The sequence below is a fragment of the Aphanomyces astaci genome (assembly GCF_000520075.1).
Source record: "Aphanomyces astaci strain APO3 unplaced genomic scaffold supercont1.32, whole genome shotgun sequence".
In the NCBI taxonomy this organism is placed as follows: Eukaryota; Oomycota; class Saprolegniomycetes; order Saprolegniales; family Verrucalvaceae; genus Aphanomyces; species Aphanomyces astaci.
In genome coordinates, this window is record NW_009798295.1 from 533,542 (window position 1) to 555,820 (window position 22,279).

Sequence of the window (22,279 nt, forward strand, 5' to 3'; positions counted from 1 at the left end):
AGGTAATTGACTGTGAATCAATTCGTTTGGTGGAGATCTCTCGTGAATTTGTTGTAGTTCCCATAAAACACTAACGTGACCGATCAGTGATCCGCCAAAATTTGGATTTTTTCCTTCTTCAATTACTCAGCGGCTATTTGTGCTAGAACAAAGATGGACAACATTCTGATAGCCAATTTCAAGTGCTTTCACAAGGATTCAAAACCGGTCGGATCTGACAGTTCAAGTTTCTCCAATTAATTTAGAAAGTTGAGCAATTTACACAGTCGATCGGTGATCCGCCAAAATATATACTTGAAGTGAGTATTGAATTCAGTTTAACAAAATCCAAAATCTTTAGCTGAAAATATAATATGATAAAGGTATATTAGTTTTAGAAATGTATGAAGTTTTGAAGTATTGACAGGTTGGAGTGTTGGACAATTCGTGCATGACAATGCAATTCACACATGACGACGACGTGTCATTCAAAGTCGACATAATGATGGACAATGTACACTTGATATTGTCATCCTACATTGAATGCGTTGGACAATCATTGCGTTGACATAGCAAAGTTCAAACCAAGTGTATATGGGGATTCTAATCTCTCATTGCTCAATTTTCCTCCTGGTGCCCAGTGCGGGTGCCAGCGGCGTAAAGTTCGTCACCACCAAGTCGCGCCTGCGTTCGCCTAGTACCCACATACCGTCAGACGTCCTTAAACATGGCGCAGTCTTGGGGCAGGACAATGGTTAGCTAGTGAAGATCATTCTTCGAGGTGGGCACGATACCTTTTGGAATTTTGAGTGAGTACTATTAGTCACTTAAACAAAATAATCTTTCTACTATCGTCTTTGCATTTTACACGAAATAATTAGTTCTAAGTTAGCGTTATTTGCAATAAAACTCAACTTCAAAATATGACAATTGAGAAATGTAATGAACAGCCGTATAGACAATTGAAAAACGTAATTGATTTTATATCTAAACAAGACACTCTTGCACAATGTTGATCACAATGGGGGGTACTGAAGCAGTCGAAACGGCTACTTGGGGTGATGGTGTAGATACTTCGTGTGACATCTCAGATTGCGCTGACGACATCTTCCGCTTTGGCTTCAACGCTGCCTGGGCTAGCAACAATTCGTGGTACCCGGACGTAATAAACTTCCCACTCACAGTCAATGTCTTTCGCTTTGTGTTTTTCGGCTTCTTGGGGGGTGAGAGTCTCATCGCGGACAATGGCTTGACGTTTGATCCACGTTTCGTTGACACCAATCTCAGGAACGTCAGATGGTTTGAAAAGTGACAGGCGAAACATCATCTTGTAAGGAGACAGTGGGCAGAGTCCCGTACAAACGAAGCCATTCTTGATCGCTGATTGGCTCGTGGAGTTGATCCACACGTTACACGCGATCGACACAGCTCGCTGCTTGCTGATGCTTGTAACGTCAGTCCAGATGACATCAGAAACCGCCTGTCGAATCGCTTGCTTGAACGGCCGAAAAACCGTTACATCCAGTGGCTGGAAAAGATGGGTCGAGTTTGCTGGCAAAAACTGAAGGAGAATGTCCAAGGCTTTGGCTTCGTCGAATACGTACTCGGAGTAGTGCGACGAGCAGCCGTCCAAAATAAGCAGCACTGGACGCTGCACGGTGGAGGGAATGTTGTCGATGAGCATCGAGAGCCACTTGCGACAAATGTACGAATTCGTCCACCCCTTCTCAGAAGTTGTAACGGCAGCGCCAGGGATCGTAAGGCTGTCACATATATCGGTAGATACACGGTCTCCAGGCAGCACAAAGAGCGGCGGAATCTTGGCCCCATCAGCAGCCACACATGCGACAATCGTGACGTGATAAGCGGCAGATGACTCCTCGGCGTAAACAGCCTTTGTCGTACGGTGGACCACAACCTTCCTTGATGTCTTCGAGGGTGAGAAGCTTGTTTCGTCCATGTTGAAAATTCGGCTTCGGTCCATGTCCACCATTGACATGGAGTGTACGAGCTCGTGAAAGAATTTGACGACCGTATCTTTATCGACACCGTTTCGGGTCTTACTGAGCACTTGAGCCTTTGCGATCTTGATTTGAGGGTGTCGCTTGAGGAATCTTGTATACCATCCGGTCGTCAGTTTTGGGGATTGCATGTCTTGGACCACGGAGACCATTTCGGTGGCCTTATCAGTTATTTCTCGGCAACCAACTGGATGCCCATCACGCTCCATGGCAAGTATCCAGGCCACCAAGTCGAGTTCGAACGGCCGAGGCAAGACTGGTGGTGGTCCCATCGACACCGGTTGTGAGTTGCCGTTAGGTGCATTGGTCACGTGTTCACGGAGTGTGCGCAAGGGAATGTCATGAGCACGCTGAGGCAATAGTGTGTTCTTGAGCTAACACTGCATGCACGGCCATACGCAACGTGTCTTTCGCGTACGATGTTCGTGGCGCATTTCGTTGTCAATTCAAATCGAAAACTTCTTAACGTTTATAAGTTTTGCCTCCATAATTTCTCTCGAGGTCAATATTGTAAGAGGTTTTGTTTTGTCCAACACAATTCGAGAAACCATGTTATTGGATAAAAAGATTTGGCGGATCACTTATCGGTCACGTTAACTCATTTCCAAAAACACGTTTATACCTCGAAAACACCAACCCTTTGCCTACCATGTTCCGCCGCTCCACCTTGCAAGCTTCCCTGCCGACTCCCGTGTCGACCCCACTTACAACCTGGGGCATTAGTCAAGGAGTAGACTTGTTGGAAAATCTCATACAACAGCGCTATGCTAAACAAGAGCGCTACTCCACCGTTCTTACTGACGAGCCCGACGTACTACCGACTGTACTACAGTAGCAAGCACTTACTGTTTGGACGCAAGCTCGAAGTGTCAGTGGTACCGAATGGACTCGCGATCAACTGAACCAGGTTCTACATTCCCAAATATACCTGGTAATCCACAAGTGGGTCGCGGCGCCCCGAGCACACCAACAAGCTACACCAACGACCATGGCCTCGCTTCCGCCAGGCCCCGGCAAGCAGCAACCAACACCTCCGACACTGTCGGACACCACGACCACGGCAACCCCTATGGCTACCGTCATTGTCCACCGCAATGGCATCCCCACCGCCATACTGGTGCTGGCTACTGGCATAATTCGCCAACCTCACCCATCCTCATCCGAGAACGACTCTGCCTCCGACACCACCAAGAGCCCTGTTGACCCGCCTCTCACTGCCCGCCAACTCCGGTGGAAGCATGCCGCAGACACGTTCCTCGCTCGCCACGACCGCAAAAGGACTAAACGGGCCGCTAATCGGCCGCGCCATACGCATACACGGCCTACCCGGCCCGGCACAACCAGCCCCACCCCAGAAGTCACACAGCTCCCTCAACCGGCCGCGCCCCTCTCCGATGACGACCGACCCATCCACCCCAGATCGACGCGCACCCCACACACCGCCACCCCCCCACGCAAAGCTACGCCACTCAAGACAAGTCCTACTACGCCATCCGCACCGACTCATACTCCCTCCCACCACTTCAAGCCGGCCAAAGGCTCATCCACACAGAGCTCCCTTCCCGACATATGGCGTCAACCCCAGCACAACGCACTGGCGCCTCCTCCTATCACCTCCCCATATACCAACGCTCCTATCCCTGCACCCATTACTGCCCAACATGGGACTCCATAAACACCTATAATTGCCACCCCACCACATGGGACACGCCACTCCCGTCTGCAGCCACTGCTTCCACCTCCACGCACATCAATCCACACGCAGCCTACGCACAGACGCATGAATCTACTGCCCACCTACACACGGGTCCCTCTGCAACGCGACCTGCCCCTCTATTGTACAGCCCATGCCCACTCCAGCCTCAGCACCTGACCCACGTCCCTCAACTGTTGTACTGCTATCAATCCAGGAACCCCCCTGCGTCACGCACTGGACCAACACATACAACCCCCACACCAACTACCACAGCCCCAGTCACGATACATCACACGGCCCACTTGCCCCCACCCACCGGGATATCCCACTACTCCCATCCCATCCCCCCGCTGGACAGAAAAGCCCACACCAACCAACTGATAAGGTAGTACATCGATTTTCTGAACCACATCTAACCATTTCAATAACTACCAATTAGATCGCCCAATTTGGCGATCATGGTTTTTGATTGGATATGATATTATTTCACCGTGATGAAAAAACCACGCTATTTTTTTACACCATGACAAATAAATTTCATCGTCTCTGGCCAATCCATTGAACGATGGTGGCCACGTACGAGCAGATCCATGAAGCCATTCGACGGGTTGAGGCAGGCGAGTCAAAAGTAGCAGTCGTGCGCAGCTATCCTGTGACCAAGACCACATTGTTTCACTACATCAAAATGATGAAAACGACAGGGACGGTCGAACGACAAAAGCGTGGGCCGAAACAACTCCTCCCCCCGGGCATCGACGAGGACTTTGTTGAATGGATCGCCGCCATGCAGCGACGTGGATGGCCGGTTGACGCTTCAAACGTCCAACGGCGTCGACAAGGATATTGGTGCTGCAACGTGGATTAGAACTCAAGTCGCCGCTCGCGAAGATGTTCTCACCGTACCGGCGAGGCACACCGGCAAGGAAAGAAAGCGTGTGTCAACGGACGACGAGTGGTTCTCGATGGCAGGCTTGCATGCCGCTGCCTCCATTCCTAACAAGCGCAAAAAAGCTTCCATTGCAAACAGACGTAAAAAGATCGTGTGAATTTTTAATGACTCAATTCATTAAATTTTGATGAAATTTAATATATTGTAATTGGAATTTGCGCGACGGCTGTCACGCAGAATTTGATTGGCTAAAATTGAGTCTATTACCAAAAGTACTCACTCAAGATTGCATTGACGAAGACTTCCGCACGAGCCGGACCAGCGATACAAGTCGAAGCTGAGATGGCCGGGCAGTTGACTCAAGATTGCATTGACGAAGACTTCCGCACGAGCCGGACCAGCGATACAAGTCGAAGCTGAGATGGGCGGGCAGTTCGCTTCCTCGAATCACCATCACACAGGTTTCGTATGTACAACGCCACTGGTTCAAAGTGCTGTGACTCATCATCTTCTGTAGGATGCGTGGGCATGACAAGTCCAGTCTCGTGGCAAACGCGCTCGAACTGGTTCATCATGAACTTCCACAGCAACAAGACTTTGCGCTGCCGCGTGGAAGCCAAGTCTAAAGGCACGATGTATCGATATGGTGGATGAGAGCTACTCGTGTTTCCTAGCCACCACATTCTCCAAGCCGAAGCAGAGTCCACGGATGGGAATTCAAATTCCAATGGCAATTTCGAAAGTCTGCCATGCCAGTAGTGGAGAACGGTTGGGGTTGTTGTGGTAGGCACCGGTGACGACCCAGGGGGGTCAGCTGGTTGGGGGCCAAGTCTGGCAACGAAGTCCGACAATGTTCATTCCAGGCATTGTCGTGTAATAATCCCAGCAGATACCCCATGATCCTCCAAGAGTGCACCCAATCGTGTTGAAATTGTGTCGGGTAAATCCATTATCGCAGTGTGGTTTTTCTCAAGTGACTTGAAAATGTCGACGTGGGGGGGGATTCCTGTTGGGGCGACACGGTCGGATGCAATTGTAACATGGGATTTAAGTGTTGCCAAAATGGATGAATTCGCAAAAATTGCTGACGACATTAGTGGATGCTTCGCAGGCATGACTTGAACCAACCAATCATGATGATAAACGAGGGAAGCCAAAAAATAGCATAGGACCTTCCACAAGTGTGATTCCAGAGCCAAAATCGGGAACGTGATAGCAATTGCATGACGGAGATTGTCATCCATAGCAGGTGGAAAATGAGGCGGTAAAATTGCAAACTTAGATTTGTGATTTGGTAATCCAGCCACAGCACGACCAAGATACTGGTCTCCAGCGCGTTCATAGTGCACGTATCGTTCCAACACATGGCCCAAAGTCCAGCCACAACGCAAACACACACTTGCCATAGATGGTCCACTTGTGCTGCCAAAACACGCAAACGTCGCAACACCCTTCCGAATGGAATGGGTACCGATGGTTCGACACTCTGACCCACCAGACACAGCAACCAATCATGACAAAGGCTTTCCAAAGCGGTCACGCTGACAACCACCAGGGAAGAGAGGCCCAGTAGTCAATTGAGGATGGCTTGCCAAATACACTCCAATGGCCAAAAACACACATGTCGCTGGTTTCATTGGGTTAGCATCAAGGTGACGGGGGTCGCGATTTTTTTCACAAGTTTGGTCAGTTTTGCTTTTGCAGAAAATAATTCCAATTGCATCCACCTCGAAGGAGATGTGATCAAACAGAATAGTTTTCGTCGACTTTTGAGCGACACATCAGATTCCACGACAGTGACAAAAAAAGATGCGCAAAACCACCATCGACGAGCTGAAGAGACTCAAAACTGAGAGTTTCGTACATGGAATATCCCAATGGCCGTTTTCCATACTCTTTGACACCACCTGATTGAGATTGCTCGGCGTAATGGCGACGCATGCCTATGTAGACATTTCACAGTAATAAAGCATATTACTTTGATATACCTTGAAAAAGATCTTTCATGTCCTCGTCGTATTCACGTGGTACAGCTACTCCCTGTTGTTTATAGTAGTCTTTGATGGCAGGCCTGTAACTAGCTAGGGTCCCAGGCTTGTTGGAAGTGTTTTGAAATGCCCACTGAATGAACAGAAGAAAGTGATCGTACGTGAACACAGTCAAGTCGATGCTGCCGATGGATGTGAACATGTCCGGAGTCCCATGAGCGAGAATCCACTTCTTGATTTGGTTCAAGCCGCTCCTGCATCCAGCTTTCGTGGATTTGGACACCCGCATACCTCGGATGTCCTGCAGTGATGTGTCGTACCTCGTGGTCGCAGACATGCCGGTACTGGAATCTTTTGAAAGTGACCTTGATTTTGGCCAATTAAATTTGTTTCATTTTTATCAAAATGAAATATACTGCCATTTGTATAGTCTTGGACCCAAGATCTTTGCCGGAAACGGAATTTGCGCGACGCCCATCGCGCAATACGCCGATTAACCGGACGGTTGTCGCGCAAAAACTGCTTTATGAAGTACTCTTCTTCAACCTCAATAATTAGACGGTTAAAATCCGATGCATTAGAGCATCTCCACCGCTGCCCAGTAAATCGACCAACCAGTATCCGCATAATTTCCGGATAGACTGGGTCCAGTACTTTACTGGCCAGTAAATTTACATGAATTCGCACCGCACAGATCAGTTCATTCAGCAAATTCAGCACCCTGAGATACACTGCGACTCCAGTGAGTCCGACAGTGAAAGCGATAGCGACATCATTGATGCTGCCATACAAATGGGGTTCGCTCCTCAACCTCCTGGCATGCACGGTGGTTCTCGCACAGGAAAACAGCGGAACGTTGACCGTCAGAGCGCATACTTCGCGCAGCTACTCATGCAAGACTACTTCACGACCAGCTGCACGTACTCCAGCGCCATGTTCAGGCGCTGATTTCGAATGTCTCGTGATCTATTCCTGCATGTCATGAACATCGTTGCAGCTCATGATCCCTACTTCACTCAGCGCCTTGATGCAGTCGGTAATAGATTATATTTGGTATTCACACGTTTACGAACATATTTTCATTTATAATAGGAAAGCTTGGACTCACATCGCATCAACGTGTTGCAGCTTGCATTCGACACCTAGCAACAGGCACTGCACTAGATGACCTGGACGATCGGTAATTTCATAGCAAGCTGGCTGTTACTCGAATAATATTCATGTAATTATCGTGTTGGGGAGTCAACCATGCGTGAAAGCCTGCGAAGATTCTGCAAGCCCCACGGAGAGTGACATGAGAGCACTGCTGGCACATAGTGAAAGCGTGGGCTGGCCTGGAATGCTTGGCAGTATTGACAGCTGCCATTTGGCCTGGAAGAATTGCCCGAAAGCTTGGGCTGGTCAGTACCAAGGCTAAAGTGGAGAGCCCACTGTTGTGCTGGAGGCTGTGTCGGACACGCGGGGCCGCATTTGGCACTGTTTCTTTGGGATGCCAGGGGCAAATAATGACATCAATGTATTGGACAATTCGTCACTTTTATTTGACGCCATTCATGGTACAACAATTATTGGAATGCACCATATTTACAATAAATCCACGAAATAATTTTGTAATTGCAGTATTGTACTCGGTTCATTTTGCGCCCGACGCAGTGCCACCAATTTTTGCTGTTTTGTTTCAATCTCGAGCTCGATGTCCAGCATTGCCGAACGACGCTTCGCTGCAATAAATGCTGAAGCCTCAGCGTCGGAAGCATCAATCCGAGCAGTGAACAGCTTCAATTGGCCACTGTCACGAGCAATAGCATTGCGTTACACGATCGCCTTTACCATTTCGGATTAGACCTAGACAATACCGCCAACATCTAAATAAATTGGAGATATTTCAATAATTAATAATTTTGAATAAACACAACGTAAAAATACATTAACAGAAAAAATCAATTACATTTCCTGACATACCCTTCAATTTCGCCTTGGCCATTTTGGATCCCAATGGCCGTACCGAGGCCATAGCCGAGACCGGTGCCAATGTCACCGAAGCTGGCTCTGAGCCAGCTTCCTGTGGCTCCATGGCAACGCTCCATTTCGGCGCGTCCTTAAGAATGAGCCAGCAATGGTGCAATCGGAATGCGCTCTTCTTCATCGCAACTTATACAGCTCGAGAGCAGTCTATATATATAGAAATTGAATAATATGTTTTTCAATGACGGCAACGCTTACCCGCATGTGGTCAATACCGTTTGTACCAGACGGAGGGTTGTGGACTGCCTTCTTGTACGCTCCACAAAAGAGCGAAACTTGCTTCTGGATAGCATCTCGCCAGTGTATCTGCAGGCTGCATGTCGACCTCGCTCTATAGACTTTGACATCTCGACTGCTACACTATTGAGGAATCGAACATACTCGTGCTCTTTGTTGAAGATTTCAGCGACTAGAAGTTGGATGACTTCTGGTCGTTCCCAGCAATGGGGTCAAGTGACACTTGCAGCCAAGCACGGCACAACGTCTCCTGCTCTGCAGGAAGGTAGTTCCTGCTCTTGCTCGTCATTCTTTGACTGCCATGATTTGGAACCATTCTTTACATATCCGGACATATATGCGGATACTGGACTCCAGCAAGTCCAGTACAAAACACACAGATTGGTGAGGAATGTTCTGGAATATTATCAGATCAGTACTTTATTGGACGAGATTTCAGTAGCGGTGCCAAAATATTTCAGTAAATTGGCACACAGATATACTGATTTGCTGATATACTGGCCGCGGTGGAGATGCTCTTATAATGCCAAAATATAATTCAATCAATACTTAATTCAAGATACTTAAAATGGTTCGGGAAATAGATTCTGCTGAAAAGTCGTTTCAGCATCTCCCCCCGTATTTCTATTGCATACAAATATCGGTAAATTGAGCAACTCTCAACGTTAAAATATGACCCGTGAATTATATTTTCGCATCATACATCCAGAATCACTTGATTCGAATTAATAGCTGAGCAATGACCCTCCGAAGAATGGATGAAAATCCGACCGGAAATGGTTCCGAAATTCGATGCACTACCTTACAGGGGCTCGGTTGGTATTGTGGGGTGGGCGGATAGCGCATGTCGTACTGTCGCTTTGTCGGCGGGAGGGGTGTGAAAAGTCGAGGTCTGGTTCAATGTATGAGTGGTGGCGTTTGACTGGTGGTCGCGGTGGGTGGGTGTGAGTGCCAGTGTGGGGGGTGGGATGGGTGTGGGCCAGTCCAGGTGGCGTTGGGGCCAGTGAGGTTGCACGGAGTAGCTGGCCCAATCATCAATGAAGATGACCAAGTGGAGTATGACGCTGTCACAGCCCTTCAATTTCCGGGCATCCGCAGCCTACACGACGATGGCCAGCCGATCATGTACCGCACCATGTAACGTTACTGGGAACGTGAGGCACACCTCTTCCAAGGCTTCAACGCTGACGATATCGCTGAAGTGGAGAGCCACTTTGCCGATGCCAAAGTCCGAGGACTTCTTCCCTTACGTGACCTCTGGAGTGACAACCCCACATCCACCTTCTTCCACCCGCAGGCCACCAGTGCTGCCACGCTTGTGGATACCAAAGTCCACATTGGTCGTCTCCCACCACTTATAACTACCAAATACATCCTTGCCGCGCTCCGCGGCTCACGCCTCCTCACCCCAGTCGTCGACATCACAGGCGACGTCTATGCCACCCTAATGTTCGACACCTCGGCTCCCATGGCCTTTCTCTGGTCCACCTCTGGCCCCCATGGCGACACCAGACTCTATATCCGTGACATTGCCGTCCACCTGCACATCCTCACTGGTCGCCCCCGCCCGTCTGCTACACGGTAGTGCCGCGACTGTGGACGCCATGACCACCAGGGTCAACCCTGTGACCGCTTCACCTATCTCGACCCAAGGGACAAAGCAGCAAATCCCAACACACATCCAACGCTCACAGAGACATACGCAGCACGTGCGCGCGCAGTACCAGTAGACACCGCCGCGCGGGACAATTCTCCCGCTCCGCCTCCCAACACTCCACCCCAGAGAACCACCCACCACAGGCCCGGCAACTCCCCCTCCAACGCCACACGGCTCAGGTCCACGGACCCAACACAGATCTTAGTCTATACCTCCCACGTGAGCTCTCCACATATGTGGACCAACAGCATCGTATCGGCCACGACCCCACTCCGACAGGAGGTTGAGTCCCTCTGGGCCACCAAAGAAGCCCTCACCGCACTTGTCTCCGCCTCTAGCGCTGCCTTCACTACACTGGATGCGCGCCTCCTCGAGGAACGACGCCTACGTGAAACCGCGGAACTCCTCCAGGCGGAAGGCAACCGCTTACCTACCGAGGCACACATCCGACTAAACGCCGCAGTCGCACAACACGAGTCCCAACAGGCTGCCTTAGCCGCAAGTCTCCCCTACCTCGAATCCAGCGTCCACACACTCCTGCAAGCCATGCAAGGCCCCGACGATAATATGGGCACCGAGCCGGACGATCACATGGCGTCAAACTAACCGCGGGGTGTCGGCCTGGAAGCTACAGTCCACTTTACGTAGCGCCACCGATCTCGGGAGGGAAATCAAGCAGCGGATTTCTTGTCCAAATTGGCGCCGGATGATTGCGCTTCGTACACCTCCCTGGATGGGCAGGAGTCCGTTCCTCTACCATCACAGCAGCTCGCCCCGCTCTATGATTTCCTGGACCTTGATCTCGCCTTCAACCCTGGGTAACCCCACACCATTTTCCCCAGTAGTGTAGCTTTGTCTGTATAAGCTTACCAGTAATCCATCAACTTACAGAAACCTCTTCCCGGTCCGAGCTGTAGTGGGGGGGCATCTGTAGGACGTATTATGACACGCTGGATGGAAATGGGTGGAAAGGGTGCTCGGAGTGCTGATCGGGAGAATTTCCAGGTTTGGTGGCCTTGGAAACAAGCGGTTCTTTGTTGTACGCGGGTTGGTCGGATGCAGGTGGTACGCCAGTCGCGCCGTTTGCGACAAACGTTTTTCCAGCGTGTGATGCCCGGGTGTAGCCAGTGGTCCCAGACTTGGGTGTTTGCCTGTGTAGTGGGCATGGCAGTCCACCTGTCACCGATCGCTATGGCGCCAGCCGGTGCCAGCACGTGGACGGGAGGAGGTTTGGATTGCGGATCCATTTGGGCCATTCCACCATGTGGGCAAGACGGATATATTCAGCCCCTATAGGGGTTGCGGCTTCATGGATACGGAGCAGGTGACGGAGCTGTGCAGTGCATCGGTTGGTGCATCGGATCGCCACTGCCCTGTCGACGGCCTTCCGAGTTTGGCTAGTTTCCCCCCACTTGATTTTTGCGCTGGTGTATAGGATATCGTAGAGGTTTTGGACCGCCGCCTCTAGCCAGTCGGTGGTATCTTGCGGGGACCACGTCGTGGCCGCATAGGGGGGGGTGCCGTAATCAGGGGGGGTAGGCGGCCGTCCAGATACGTCCCCTTTCGTAAGGGAGCGTGTTTTGACGACCCATATGGGCTTGAGACATGATAGGCGCGAGGGCGTGTGATCGCCTGGGCAGAGGGCTAGGTCCATGAAGGGGGTGCCAGCATGATCACTGAGGTGGATGGTGTGAAGCCAGATGCCGCTGGCACTTAATTTGTGGGCGGAGCTGTGGTGATGTAGACGTCATCCAGGGCCACAGCAGTGTTGTTACGGGCGTAGGTGTGGTGTTGTAGGCTGGGGTGCCGGTGGCGGAAGGTGGAGAGGAGTCCTATACTCTGCATCCACTGCTGGAAGGCTGCGCCGATGTCTGGGCTGGGGCCCGAGCGGGGTGTTGGAGCGGATCAATCGAGGGGGTTGAGGCCATAGGTGTTAAAATCCCCGCCCATGACCACAAAGTGGTGTGGTCATGTGGTCTGTGTGGTGGCCTGTGTAAGCCATTGCCATTTTTGGTTGGTCGCCTCGCGGTGTGCCGCCAGGACACCCCTGCGGCACACCGCGAGGCGACAGACCAGGAATGGTACGTGACGATGAGGGATAGGAGAGAGCATTTTTCAAGCCGGACACAAATGGAGATGCTGTGACCCGAAGGGGGGTAGGATGTACAGTCACATGGCGACTGTACGTCGAGCATCGATGCGGGAGTGCCAGCGTTGGATATCATACATGATGCTGACTCCGTAATTTCTGATGGCCATGAGGTGAGGTGTGAGGGAACCAATGTGTGTGGGGGTCCAGAGTTGTGTGGCCTTGTGTGCGGGAAGGTCGGAGTCGGCGATGTTGAGAAAGTCCAGCGCGGTGGCAAGGAACCAGGTGGCCAGTTCATCTCCCAGTTTACCATACGTGTTTTTATTGATGTTGGTCGATGCAATACGCAGGCTATCTATCAGGCGCCGCGGTGGGGGTGCCTTGCCGGGGTCGCCAATGTAGGCTTCACCTTTTAGGGATTCGCGCCGGAGGATGTTATCGAGTTGGTGTCTGGCCGTGTCGGCCATGGCGATCGAAAGGTGCGCTGCGGCGTGGCAACATGCTCCAAAATGTATTGTTAGGAAGTATCTATTATGCATGGGTCAAAGTGCTGCCATTGACGAGAACATCTACGTCAAAGTCGGCTTCGGCTTCCATCCGCGGGGACCTGAAGGCTGCATGGTGCTGAAAGTCATACAATACTGAAATCAAGTACTAGTAAATCATTATCCAATCAATTTAACCTAACGTTACTTGGAATGCACAAATACCCCAATCACGACCAAAGCATGACTCTTTCTCGTGCTTGAAAAAATGAATTTCGAAGTACGACGGAAACGATTCTGATTGGCTCCGTTCGTTTTGAAAAGTTACTTGGAAGCTGTGGCGGCCACGTCTTGCGGCCCATTTCGGTGACACCCAAGCACAACATTTCTTCATATCAAACTTTGTATATAAGGAATACATTTTGAATTAGTCAAAACATGCCAAAAAATATCCAATCCGTGTGCATGAAAACGAGTGAAACACGACGGGTCAAAACATAACAAAATCACCATTAGCCAATCACGTGGTAGAAGAAAGCACGACTGACACACGATGAAATTTCGATCAATATTTTTGTCGAGTTTTGGGTTAAAATAACGACGGTACTTGGAAGAGGGCTAGCTGAGAAAAACAGACATATTGTCTGAAAAGTGCGAAACTGAGGCTGACTAATGGACTCAAAGGCTGAAAAACGGAAAGTAGCATTATAACTCTCAGCCAGATGCTGGACCAAGGTAAGCCTCTGTAAATCTATTTCCAGACGCATGAAATATACGGTATATTAATTTAGAAGGTAAACCATTTCCTATAAAACTAATGGCGATGCGTCTTGGTGAATCCTCTGCTGCGTTCGGAGAAACATGGGCTGGACGTGTTCTTGACTAACATCCTCTGTCGGTGTTGGAAGGCCAACCATGCATCGGTGAAATATAAAGGCTACAAGAATCGTCAAACCCACACACCCACTGTTGACACATAGTCCAGATCACCAATCTATTCCCCACGTGATTCACTACTGCAATGATGTTGGTGTTGTCATGATTCACTCACGTAATTGCGCCAACAGTGTCCCATCAACATTGTGTCCCATCAACACAATAGATTCGAAACCCATTAGCACTACAACAATGGCAAAGTGGCAACCTTCATCACACATTGCACGGTCTCGAACGAGTTCCGTTGTCATGGCCGGAAGACCTACCAAGTAACATGAGACTCACGTTGTTTGGAAGTAACTGTAAGCACTTTTAGAAGTCCCTACGGCCCAACAAGGATCAAGTCCATCACACGTCACAGTAACAAAGGGATCTACAGGAGCAGATGCAGACCTTCTTACTGCATCATGAACTAATAGCTGTCATAGGTGTGTAAACATGATGCTACATAGCGTTTTATTGTTTCGATGTATTACTTTGACTTCACTGCATAACGCGCGATTCCTCCATCATATTGTTGTTCGCTGCCATTCAACATGATATAAATGAGCATCATTTATTCGGTACTTTTATACTTTATAACTGTCGACTTCAGCGCATTGGTAGAGCGTCAGGCTATCAATCCAAAGGCCCCGAGTTCAATAATACCTATTTTTATTATAATCAGCACAATTTTCCATTTGTTTCACTGTTAGCCATGACTCAAATTAGCACGCAGCATTAGCGTTGATCTTGGCAGCTTACTCGGGTTTGGACGTGTTCCATTGGGTTTACGACGATGGGACTGGCGGGGGCGCAGGGGTCCAAGTTGTTGGTGGTGATGGAACAACAAGAAGTGCAAGAATGGCAGGGGAGCGTACGGGATCTTTGGCGGTTGGTGATGGTAGAGCAGACCGAAGTGTTGAACATGCATGTAGACGAGTAGCGCCCTCGGGGTACACAACTTGTGGGGCATGGCACGTGTCCTTGGCCTTTGGGTGATGATTTATCCCAACAATCCTCACGCCTACAGGTAGATGGTTGGCCATGACATGTAGGCGTGAGGATTGTTGGGCTTTGGAGGTAGGTAGCGTTGGGGCATGCGAAGATGTTAGGTGTGGCCTGGGGAGGGGACGTGACACGTGTGTTTAGTGGTAGCTCGTGATGGGACTGGCAGAATAATGGGTCAACTGTAGCGCACGTGTCATACCCCATACATCTGGCAAGCCCATCATCACCAAATACCAAGGACCCTCCACGACCATTTGCCATGCCCGTTCTGCAATTCATTTCCGTTACCACCTTACATATGCAGATACAATTTCGTTTAAACTATAAGAGTAGCTCTATATCAAAGATTATTCAACGTTAACACAATACAATAACTAACTAACATGATTCCACAGCTCCGCAAGCGAGAAGTTCAACGCATTGCAAGTGGGGGACCAACAGTACGACGACAACGCACGTTCCTCCCTGCACCTCGAACCCCTTGACGTCGCCGACGGCCAGTGAAACGGGATGTAGCTTCAATGGAATGAGTAACGTTGCGAGCAAATGTTGTTGGAGGAAGTGGCATACCTTGGACGTCATTGTTTTGATATTGCAGTGCATACAGCAAGTGGCACCAGTACTTGTTCGTGTAGAAATAGTTGCACTCACACGATAATTCACTTGGGGCTGTCGACACATGCCACCCATACCACTGCTGCATGTGGACTCCACACAACGATTCATGGCGCACATTGTTGGCTCGTTCGTTGTAGTAATAGGCATTCGCGAGGGCCAATGCTTGCCGTGGTATACTTGTAATACCACGGCGGTGTAGATCATGGAACAAAGCATTGTCTTCAGCTTCATCTTCGAACGCGTGCGCCATTGAGATGGCAAGTTCAGGGATGACGCCGCGGATTCGCACCTCGTGGGGCCGCAGTACGATGCCCGGATGGGGAGGTACGACCTCAAGGAGACCGTTCTTCACCAAACGTCGGAATCGTTGTTGCAGTTTCTTGCTGGGCAGAGACCGCAATACAAAGGGCTGTGCTTTGAACGAGGAATATTCGACGGCAATGGAACCCAGCAACTGAAAGGTGGCGCACAAGCCATGAACTGTACGTTGCGTGTAGATTCCTATCAATTATGGTCGATAATGACGCCAGGGTGGTCTCATAACATACCTTTGAAATGCTTGTTGATGAGCTCGCATGGGTTGTTCGTAGTGGGGAATCCACCTGGAGTATGGTAGACCTGCCAATTACAGCATTCCCCCTTCACTCACTGCCCTTCAAAGAAGCGAACGAAACCTTTGCCTTCGAGGGCATCACAAGCTGTCCACGCCACCTTAGCCTCGTTCCAGTGCAGCTGACAACGCCAACACTTCTGCTGAAGTGCATTTTAAACAAGTAGCGGGCGACGAGGGCCTTTACGCTTGTCGGAACCACGCCAAGCCGCTTGTTGACGCACGCCACACAGTGGTAAAAACACATAAGGATCGCTTTGATTCCAAGTTCTGGCCGCAGGGTCTTCAGCGCTCCAACAGGGGCCAAGGCGGCGTCCGCCATGACATAGTGCAGTTGAAGACTACTTCCTACGACGGTTTCGTACACGGCCATGAGTTGCTTCATCGCCCACTCGTACTCATCGGTGGATTCTCGGCCAATCAAGAAGAAGACAACGGGGTGAAATTTGCCACTAGGGTCAGTGATGCCGCAGATGAGAACTGGGTAGGCCAAAGCATTGATCTTGTAGGTGGCGTCCCAATGAAATACAAACGAGGACGGGTCGCGATGCATACAACGTGGCAGTGCCTTCGTTGTGATACCAACCTTAAACACACCTGACGCTCCGCCACATCCAATTTGAGGGACCCCATGCACCAAGTCGAACCCGAAGGAGAAAAACGTCGTCTCGTCACACCGGGGATCGAACCAGCTTGTTGCAAGCATGCGGGCCATTTCGACAGGCTTGCTGTGCTCGTGTAGATTACGCATGCGATAGTACCGGGCACGGTTTTGAAACCACTTCAGGTTCGGCATGGCGCTTGCGGGAACTGAATCCTTTAGCCTATGTCGTACTCGGCTTGGGGTGATGCCTTCGGCGAATAGCCTGTCAGCCTGGCTTCGGATAGCCAAGGTCGCCGAGGAGGTGGAAGGGGCACTGCAGTCCCCGTACTGACCACGTTTGAACGCCAAGGTACGACCGTTGACCGAGCAGCACAGAAGCTTCAAATGCTTCGAGCAATGTTCCCGACAAACACAAGTCAGGTACCGCGCACACATTTCGTGCACGCCAGGGCCTTGGCACACGGTGCATCGTGATTTCCTCGTGGAGTGCGTCGTTGATGGCGCTACGCGATCCGTGGCACTATTGTACGTGTCGAACTCGCCAAACAAAATCCATTCGTGCTGTCTTGCCTGTGACGACATCTGGGGTCCGATGAAAAAGTCAGCAACAAGGATGACATCGTCGCCCATTTCGTCCCCATCATCGTCTATTTCGTCCCCAGTGTTGTCATTAGCAGTATCCAAGACGTTAGAGCCCTCGAAGGTGACGTCTGGCGTGTCGTACGCCCCATCGCCCCATGTACCGGTCACATCAAACTCCCACATACCATCCACCGTGTAGTCCACAAGGCTAGCCAACGCGTGCGACGGGGATGATGTGACAATCCCGTCAAGTTCCCATGCGCCCCCCTCTGCGTTGTCGCCAACGTTGCCACGAGGTTGTCGAACGCATACGATGGGAACATTTGCTGCTTCACCAGCGTCGACCTCCATGTTGTCGGGAAGATGGGTGGGTAGGTATAGCGTACAATGTGTACGAAGATGTACCCGTCACATCACATTTGAGCGAGCCACCCTCTGCGTTCTCCATAAGATCGGCCAACGGGTGCAATGGGGGTGACAGAGCAGCAGCTGCTTCACCAGTGTCAGGGCACAAGATGTGGTGAAGGTGGATGGGTATCGCGTGCGATGGGTTCGGCGTTCGGATCACATCAACTTTGCATGGACTACCCCCTGTGTTCGCCATAAAATAATCAAAGTGGGGGAGATGGGGGTGTCATTTCAACTTCGGCGTCGTCGTGCCACAAGATGTGGCGAAGATGGACTGGAATTGGTGGTACCATTTGGACAGATTTTCTAATAGACAATCGGCTCAAATTCAAACAGCGGTGGATGATCTGTTTGGCTGCATCTGGTTGTAAAAAAATTAACGAATATAAAATAACTTGAACGTATTAGCATCTGTGGACGATTAATAATATTCTAGCACTTCATTTCTACAGCAAAGACGGAGATAAGGAACGGTGACAGGCAGTACATGAAAACAACAATACAACACAAAGTCGATTCATCTTTAATTAAAGTCGGTAACCGCGACGATATACAGCAAATAGCTCCTTGCCGGCTTTGACATACTTCAATAGTTTGATACAAATCACGTTTCCACTTCTCATGAGCTGGCAATTCTTCAAACACCCCGACCTCCCGCGAGTTTCACGATTGACAAAGGACCCAAGTGCACGGCCAGCAACTGGGTCTTTGAGACCCATGAGCCACGATTTCGTTGTCACAACGCCAACCTGACACGCGTACTCATGATCCGTTGGCTCTTCGTACACATTTTCCCCGTCATAGACTGTGCAAATGTCACTAGCAGACAAATCAACGTTTGCAAACAATCCTCGAGCAGCACCAGGAACCGTCGAATCATCGATCTTCACGATTGGATTCGCTGCATGGTAAGCCCCACGGACGCGTGCGACGGCAAATGTAAATAGTGCACGCTGTTTTAGACGGAAAGTCTTGCCAGCCATCGCTTGCAACGCTTCACGCGTTGCCTTTCGCTGCTGCTTGCGTTGCCGTGCCTTGGCCTTTTTCTCGTCGATTGACTTCTTTTTGAAGAGGGTCACCTTCAAGCCATGCTTGGTTTTGCAGTGGGCTCGGAAGGCGCGCTCATTGACGTAATGCACGGTGCACCTTGGACAGTAGAACAAGCCGTCCGACTTACGGACACTACTTCCGACATTGTAAATCCGCAATTGGTTATTTAAATAAACGAGTTGCATTTCTGCGAGGGTCGCTTTTCCGGTAAAATATCTTGAGTTTGATTGGTTGAAAATGTGAAATACTACTACGTAGTATTTGCAAGGTCGAGTTGCATTTCTGCCAGGGCCGCTTTTCCGGTAAAAGGTATCTTGCATATGATTGGTTAAAAATGTGATAATAGGGAAAGCACGTGATTGGATTAAAGCGCACAGTAGTATCTGTAATACCGGTATGTAGCCCAAGGTTGCACAGCTGTCAGCTTCAAAATGAATGCAAAACGACACGCATTCAGTGGGTTCGTCCGGTATTCAGACCTCATTTCGCGTTTTTAAGCTATTGAGTCCGTTCTTCACAGGTTGCCCTTGGAAGAGGCCCTAAGTATTAATAGTAAGTATACTTCGATTGTTGGTAGTGGATGGACCCTAGTCCCACTGTTTCGATGTATATTGTTGAACAGTATTCTTCAAGGTTGAATTAGGGCTATCTTCTGATCATGTCAAAATTCACAATTTTGACTTTAACCAGCAATAACTTGGTGAAGCATATAATCCTTCAAAGGTTACTTGTATGATATAGCGCGTTCAATCTTCTATAACAGCATAGTTGAAAGTTAGTCCAAATCGTCTTATTTGTTGAGAAAATGTAAAAAAGCTAAGGAGTCGATTTTCGGGCCATCTACTGGTTTTTTACGTTACATTCGTTTTACCCAAACGCACGGTATACAATCAATCGCCACACGTCTTGGAATAACTGTCCCCCATATCAACAAGCCGCCATGAACCGCATGATGTGATGATGGATGGCTTAATTGTCGGGCAAAAACTGGGGTGCCACACGTGCTTTCGTGGATTGTTCAAACAGGTAGCCATTTTGCAGGAGCTTTTCTTCGTGGTACTTTGGCGTGACAAAGGACACGCCGAACGGCACCGAGTGGTCGTACCCCAAGGGTACCGAGAGGATGGGCCACCCCGCAATCGAATGGTATCCGGGGGAGTTGGGTGCCAGGGACCACGTGAGGGTGAGAGCAAAGATCACGTCGGCTTGCGTGTCCTTGATGTACTTTTCAATGCCGTTGGTCACGGCCAGATCTTGGCACAGGGCCAGCGCATCCAGGTAGGTGCTACTGGTTTTGTTTGGGCTGTTGAGCGACTGCAACATCAACGACTAAAAGCAGGTTCGAATGAAAAGTCGCCGTGACGCGACGACAAGGCAGGTCTTACTTGATCGAGCACATTGAGCTCCGTGTCGGGATGTGCAGCGTTGTAATCGGTAATGTCCTGGAGGGTTTTCATTGGCGTCACGCCCTCTTTCCACGTCAACGTGCTCAAGTACGCTTCGAGATCGACTTTGAATTCGGTCGTCATCGCTACGTACTGTATGTATCACCACCACATATGAGCCCACGACACTTGTACAAACACAATATCAACGACACGTACATCGCATTCGGACTTCGAGATGGCGGCGGCGTTGGGGTACGGCGCGTACACAATGTCGGCGCCGAGCTTTTTCAATGTCTCCACCCCCTTGTTAAATGCATTGACATGGGCCGGGGAAAGGTTCTCGTTTGTGGTGTAGTCATTTGCTTGTTTGGAAATCGCCACGCGAACGTTCTTGAGCGACGTCAGGGCGTTGTACGTTTGCGAGTACTCGGGGACGGGGGCGTCCTTGGAGGCGGAGTCCGTTGGGTCGAAGCCGGCAATGGCTTGCAACACTCGGGCCACGTCCGCCACTGTGCGGCCCATGGGGCTAGAATATGAACGTCAATAATTGTTGTTGGGGGGGTGTCATACCCTGGAGAGTCTTGGCGCGCCGAGAGGGGAATCACACCCGTGCGACTTACAAGGCCTACCGTTGGTTTCAACCCGACGACGGACTGAAACGATGCCGGGGCGACAATGCTGGTATCTATACCGTAGATAAAGCCACTTAGAACCAACCACTAGTTCGACAAGTATTTCAGCAACAGACCTGACTCCGTGCCGATCGCAACAGGAATCATGTTTGCCGCCACCGTCAAGGCTGGATCAGACGACGAACCGGTTGTGGGCGCGGTCAGCACGTACGGGTTCTTGGTGATGCCACCGCGAGCACTACGAGACGAATTCGTCTGAAACATCGTCAGCAATGGAGGGTGGTACCTCCAATCGACCGTGTCCGTGACGCTGCGCCAGTTAGCCCACTCAACCATGTTGGCGTGCCCGAGTACGATCGCCCCGGCCGCGCGGAGTTTCTGGACGAGAAAGGCGTCACGGGGGGCGATGTTCCCCTCCATCGCAAATGAACCGGCGCACGCGGTCAAGCCGTCGCCCGTGGTCGCGATGTTGTCCTTGATGAGGATGGGGATGCCGTGGAGCAGGCCACTGCGGGTGCCATTGCGGTCTTGGGCGATGGCCTGGGCCAACGCGGTGGGGCTCGTCTCGATCACACCGTTGAGTTGTGGGCCTTTGTGGTTGAGTTGATCAATCACGTCCAAGTAATGCTGGGTATTATTGGCGCCAGTTAGTACCTCATCGATGAAACTTCGACAAGACCCAAACTAACCTGAACGATTTCCTTGACACTGAGCTTCTGGCTGACGATAGCGTCTTGCAGCTTGTCGATCGTCGTTTCCGTGTAGTTGAACGTGTCGAACGTGCGCGACAGAGCGGCTTGGAACGCTGACGCTAATACGAATGGGAGCACGATCCGCATGGTTGACTTGCCGGCGAAATTGAAAATGACGACAACGGATGCGCAGTATTTTCGAGGACAAGATGGAGCATTTTAGCCCATAGGGAGATTTCCGAACACACTGTACTTGCAGTTAATAGGGCACACCAAATCTGGTCAATTTGAACAACTATTGGCCACATGTTCCAAAATTACGCGCTCTGGTATTTTACAAAGAGCTCCTGAAACCTCGGAACCCCGATACCCCATTAAATCCCTAAATCACGATGAATACATATACTAGTAATGCTTATTCTCTGGGTGTAGGGAGTTGATAACGCAGAGGAAATTGTAATCGATTGATTGGCGTTATCTACATCTACATGCATGACTACTGTGACTATACTATATCTAATGCTATATATACGTGCGCTCTGCAGAATGAACTTCTGGTGTCCATGGCCGAGCACGCCGCACGCCAATCGAGCTTGGTTGTAAACTGACGTCAACTGTGACGTCGGTTCTGATTGGTCGATAACCCTATGACGCCACTGGAGTGACGTCGTTACACTGGGGTTATGCTTATCACCGTTGGTTA

The 22,279-nt window shown here is 50.2% G+C and overlaps 10 protein-coding genes across 10 annotated transcripts; 4 read left to right on the forward strand and 6 right to left on the reverse strand.

Moving 5' to 3' along the window:
- Positions 1-2,988: 2,988 nt before the first annotated feature.
- Positions 2,989-3,675, forward strand: H257_11187 (hypothetical protein; the record flags this gene model as incomplete). The annotated part of the gene is made up of 1 exon (XM_009838057.1): positions 2,989-3,675. One exon carries the CDS (start codon positions 2,989-2,991, stop codon positions 3,673-3,675), a length of 687 nt encoding a protein of 228 aa, XP_009836359.1.
- A 586-nt stretch (positions 3,676-4,261) lies between these two features.
- H257_11188 (hypothetical protein) lies at positions 4,262-5,005 on the forward strand (the record flags this gene model as incomplete). Its single annotated transcript, XM_009838058.1, has 3 exons — positions 4,262-4,490; positions 4,562-4,725; positions 4,886-5,005. 3 exons carry the CDS (start codon positions 4,262-4,264, stop codon positions 5,003-5,005), a joined length of 513 nt encoding a protein of 170 aa, XP_009836360.1.
- Positions 5,006-5,923: 918 nt separating this feature from the next.
- H257_11189 (hypothetical protein) lies at positions 5,924-8,719 on the reverse strand (the record flags this gene model as incomplete). Its single annotated transcript, XM_009838059.1, has 3 exons — positions 5,924-6,071; positions 6,735-6,874; positions 8,579-8,719. The coding sequence occupies 3 exons, from the start codon at positions 8,717-8,719 to the stop codon at positions 5,924-5,926; spliced, it is 429 nt and encodes a 142-aa protein (XP_009836361.1).
- Positions 8,720-9,878: 1,159 nt separating this feature from the next.
- Positions 9,879-11,098, forward strand: H257_11190 (hypothetical protein; the record flags this gene model as incomplete). The annotated part of the gene is made up of 3 exons (XM_009838060.1): positions 9,879-9,960; positions 10,011-10,416; positions 10,489-11,098. 3 exons carry the CDS (start codon positions 9,879-9,881, stop codon positions 11,096-11,098), a joined length of 1,098 nt encoding a protein of 365 aa, XP_009836362.1.
- Positions 11,099-11,681: 583 nt separating this feature from the next.
- Positions 11,682-12,146, reverse strand: H257_11191 (hypothetical protein; the record flags this gene model as incomplete). Its single annotated transcript, XM_009838061.1, has 1 exon — positions 11,682-12,146. The coding sequence occupies one exon, from the start codon at positions 12,144-12,146 to the stop codon at positions 11,682-11,684; it is 465 nt and encodes a 154-aa protein (XP_009836363.1).
- A 515-nt stretch (positions 12,147-12,661) lies between these two features.
- H257_11192 (hypothetical protein) lies at positions 12,662-13,048 on the reverse strand (the record flags this gene model as incomplete). Its single annotated transcript, XM_009838062.1, has 1 exon — positions 12,662-13,048. One exon carries the CDS (start codon positions 13,046-13,048, stop codon positions 12,662-12,664), a length of 387 nt encoding a protein of 128 aa, XP_009836364.1.
- Positions 13,049-14,780: 1,732 nt separating this feature from the next.
- On the forward strand, positions 14,781-15,496 carry H257_11193 (hypothetical protein; the record flags this gene model as incomplete). The annotated part of the gene is made up of 3 exons (XM_009838063.1): positions 14,781-14,858; positions 14,920-15,014; positions 15,388-15,496. 3 exons carry the CDS (start codon positions 14,781-14,783, stop codon positions 15,494-15,496), a joined length of 282 nt encoding a protein of 93 aa, XP_009836365.1.
- A 155-nt stretch (positions 15,497-15,651) lies between these two features.
- Positions 15,652-17,757, reverse strand: H257_11194 (hypothetical protein; the record flags this gene model as incomplete). Its single annotated transcript, XM_009838064.1, has 5 exons — positions 15,652-15,689; positions 15,797-16,111; positions 16,159-16,228; positions 16,280-16,342; positions 16,408-17,757. The coding sequence occupies 5 exons, from the start codon at positions 17,755-17,757 to the stop codon at positions 15,652-15,654; spliced, it is 1,836 nt and encodes a 611-aa protein (XP_009836366.1).
- Positions 17,758-18,451: 694 nt separating this feature from the next.
- H257_11195 (hypothetical protein) lies at positions 18,452-19,009 on the reverse strand (the record flags this gene model as incomplete). Its single annotated transcript, XM_009838065.1, has 3 exons — positions 18,452-18,520; positions 18,564-18,935; positions 18,992-19,009. The coding sequence occupies 3 exons, from the start codon at positions 19,007-19,009 to the stop codon at positions 18,452-18,454; spliced, it is 459 nt and encodes a 152-aa protein (XP_009836367.1).
- An 824-nt stretch (positions 19,010-19,833) lies between these two features.
- Positions 19,834-21,723, reverse strand: H257_11196 (hypothetical protein; the record flags this gene model as incomplete). The annotated part of the gene is made up of 7 exons (XM_009838066.1): positions 19,834-20,193; positions 20,250-20,395; positions 20,465-20,778; positions 20,823-20,937; positions 21,001-21,122; positions 21,171-21,511; positions 21,574-21,723. 7 exons carry the CDS (start codon positions 21,721-21,723, stop codon positions 19,834-19,836), a joined length of 1,548 nt encoding a protein of 515 aa, XP_009836368.1.
- Between the last annotated feature and the right edge of the window lie 556 nt (positions 21,724-22,279).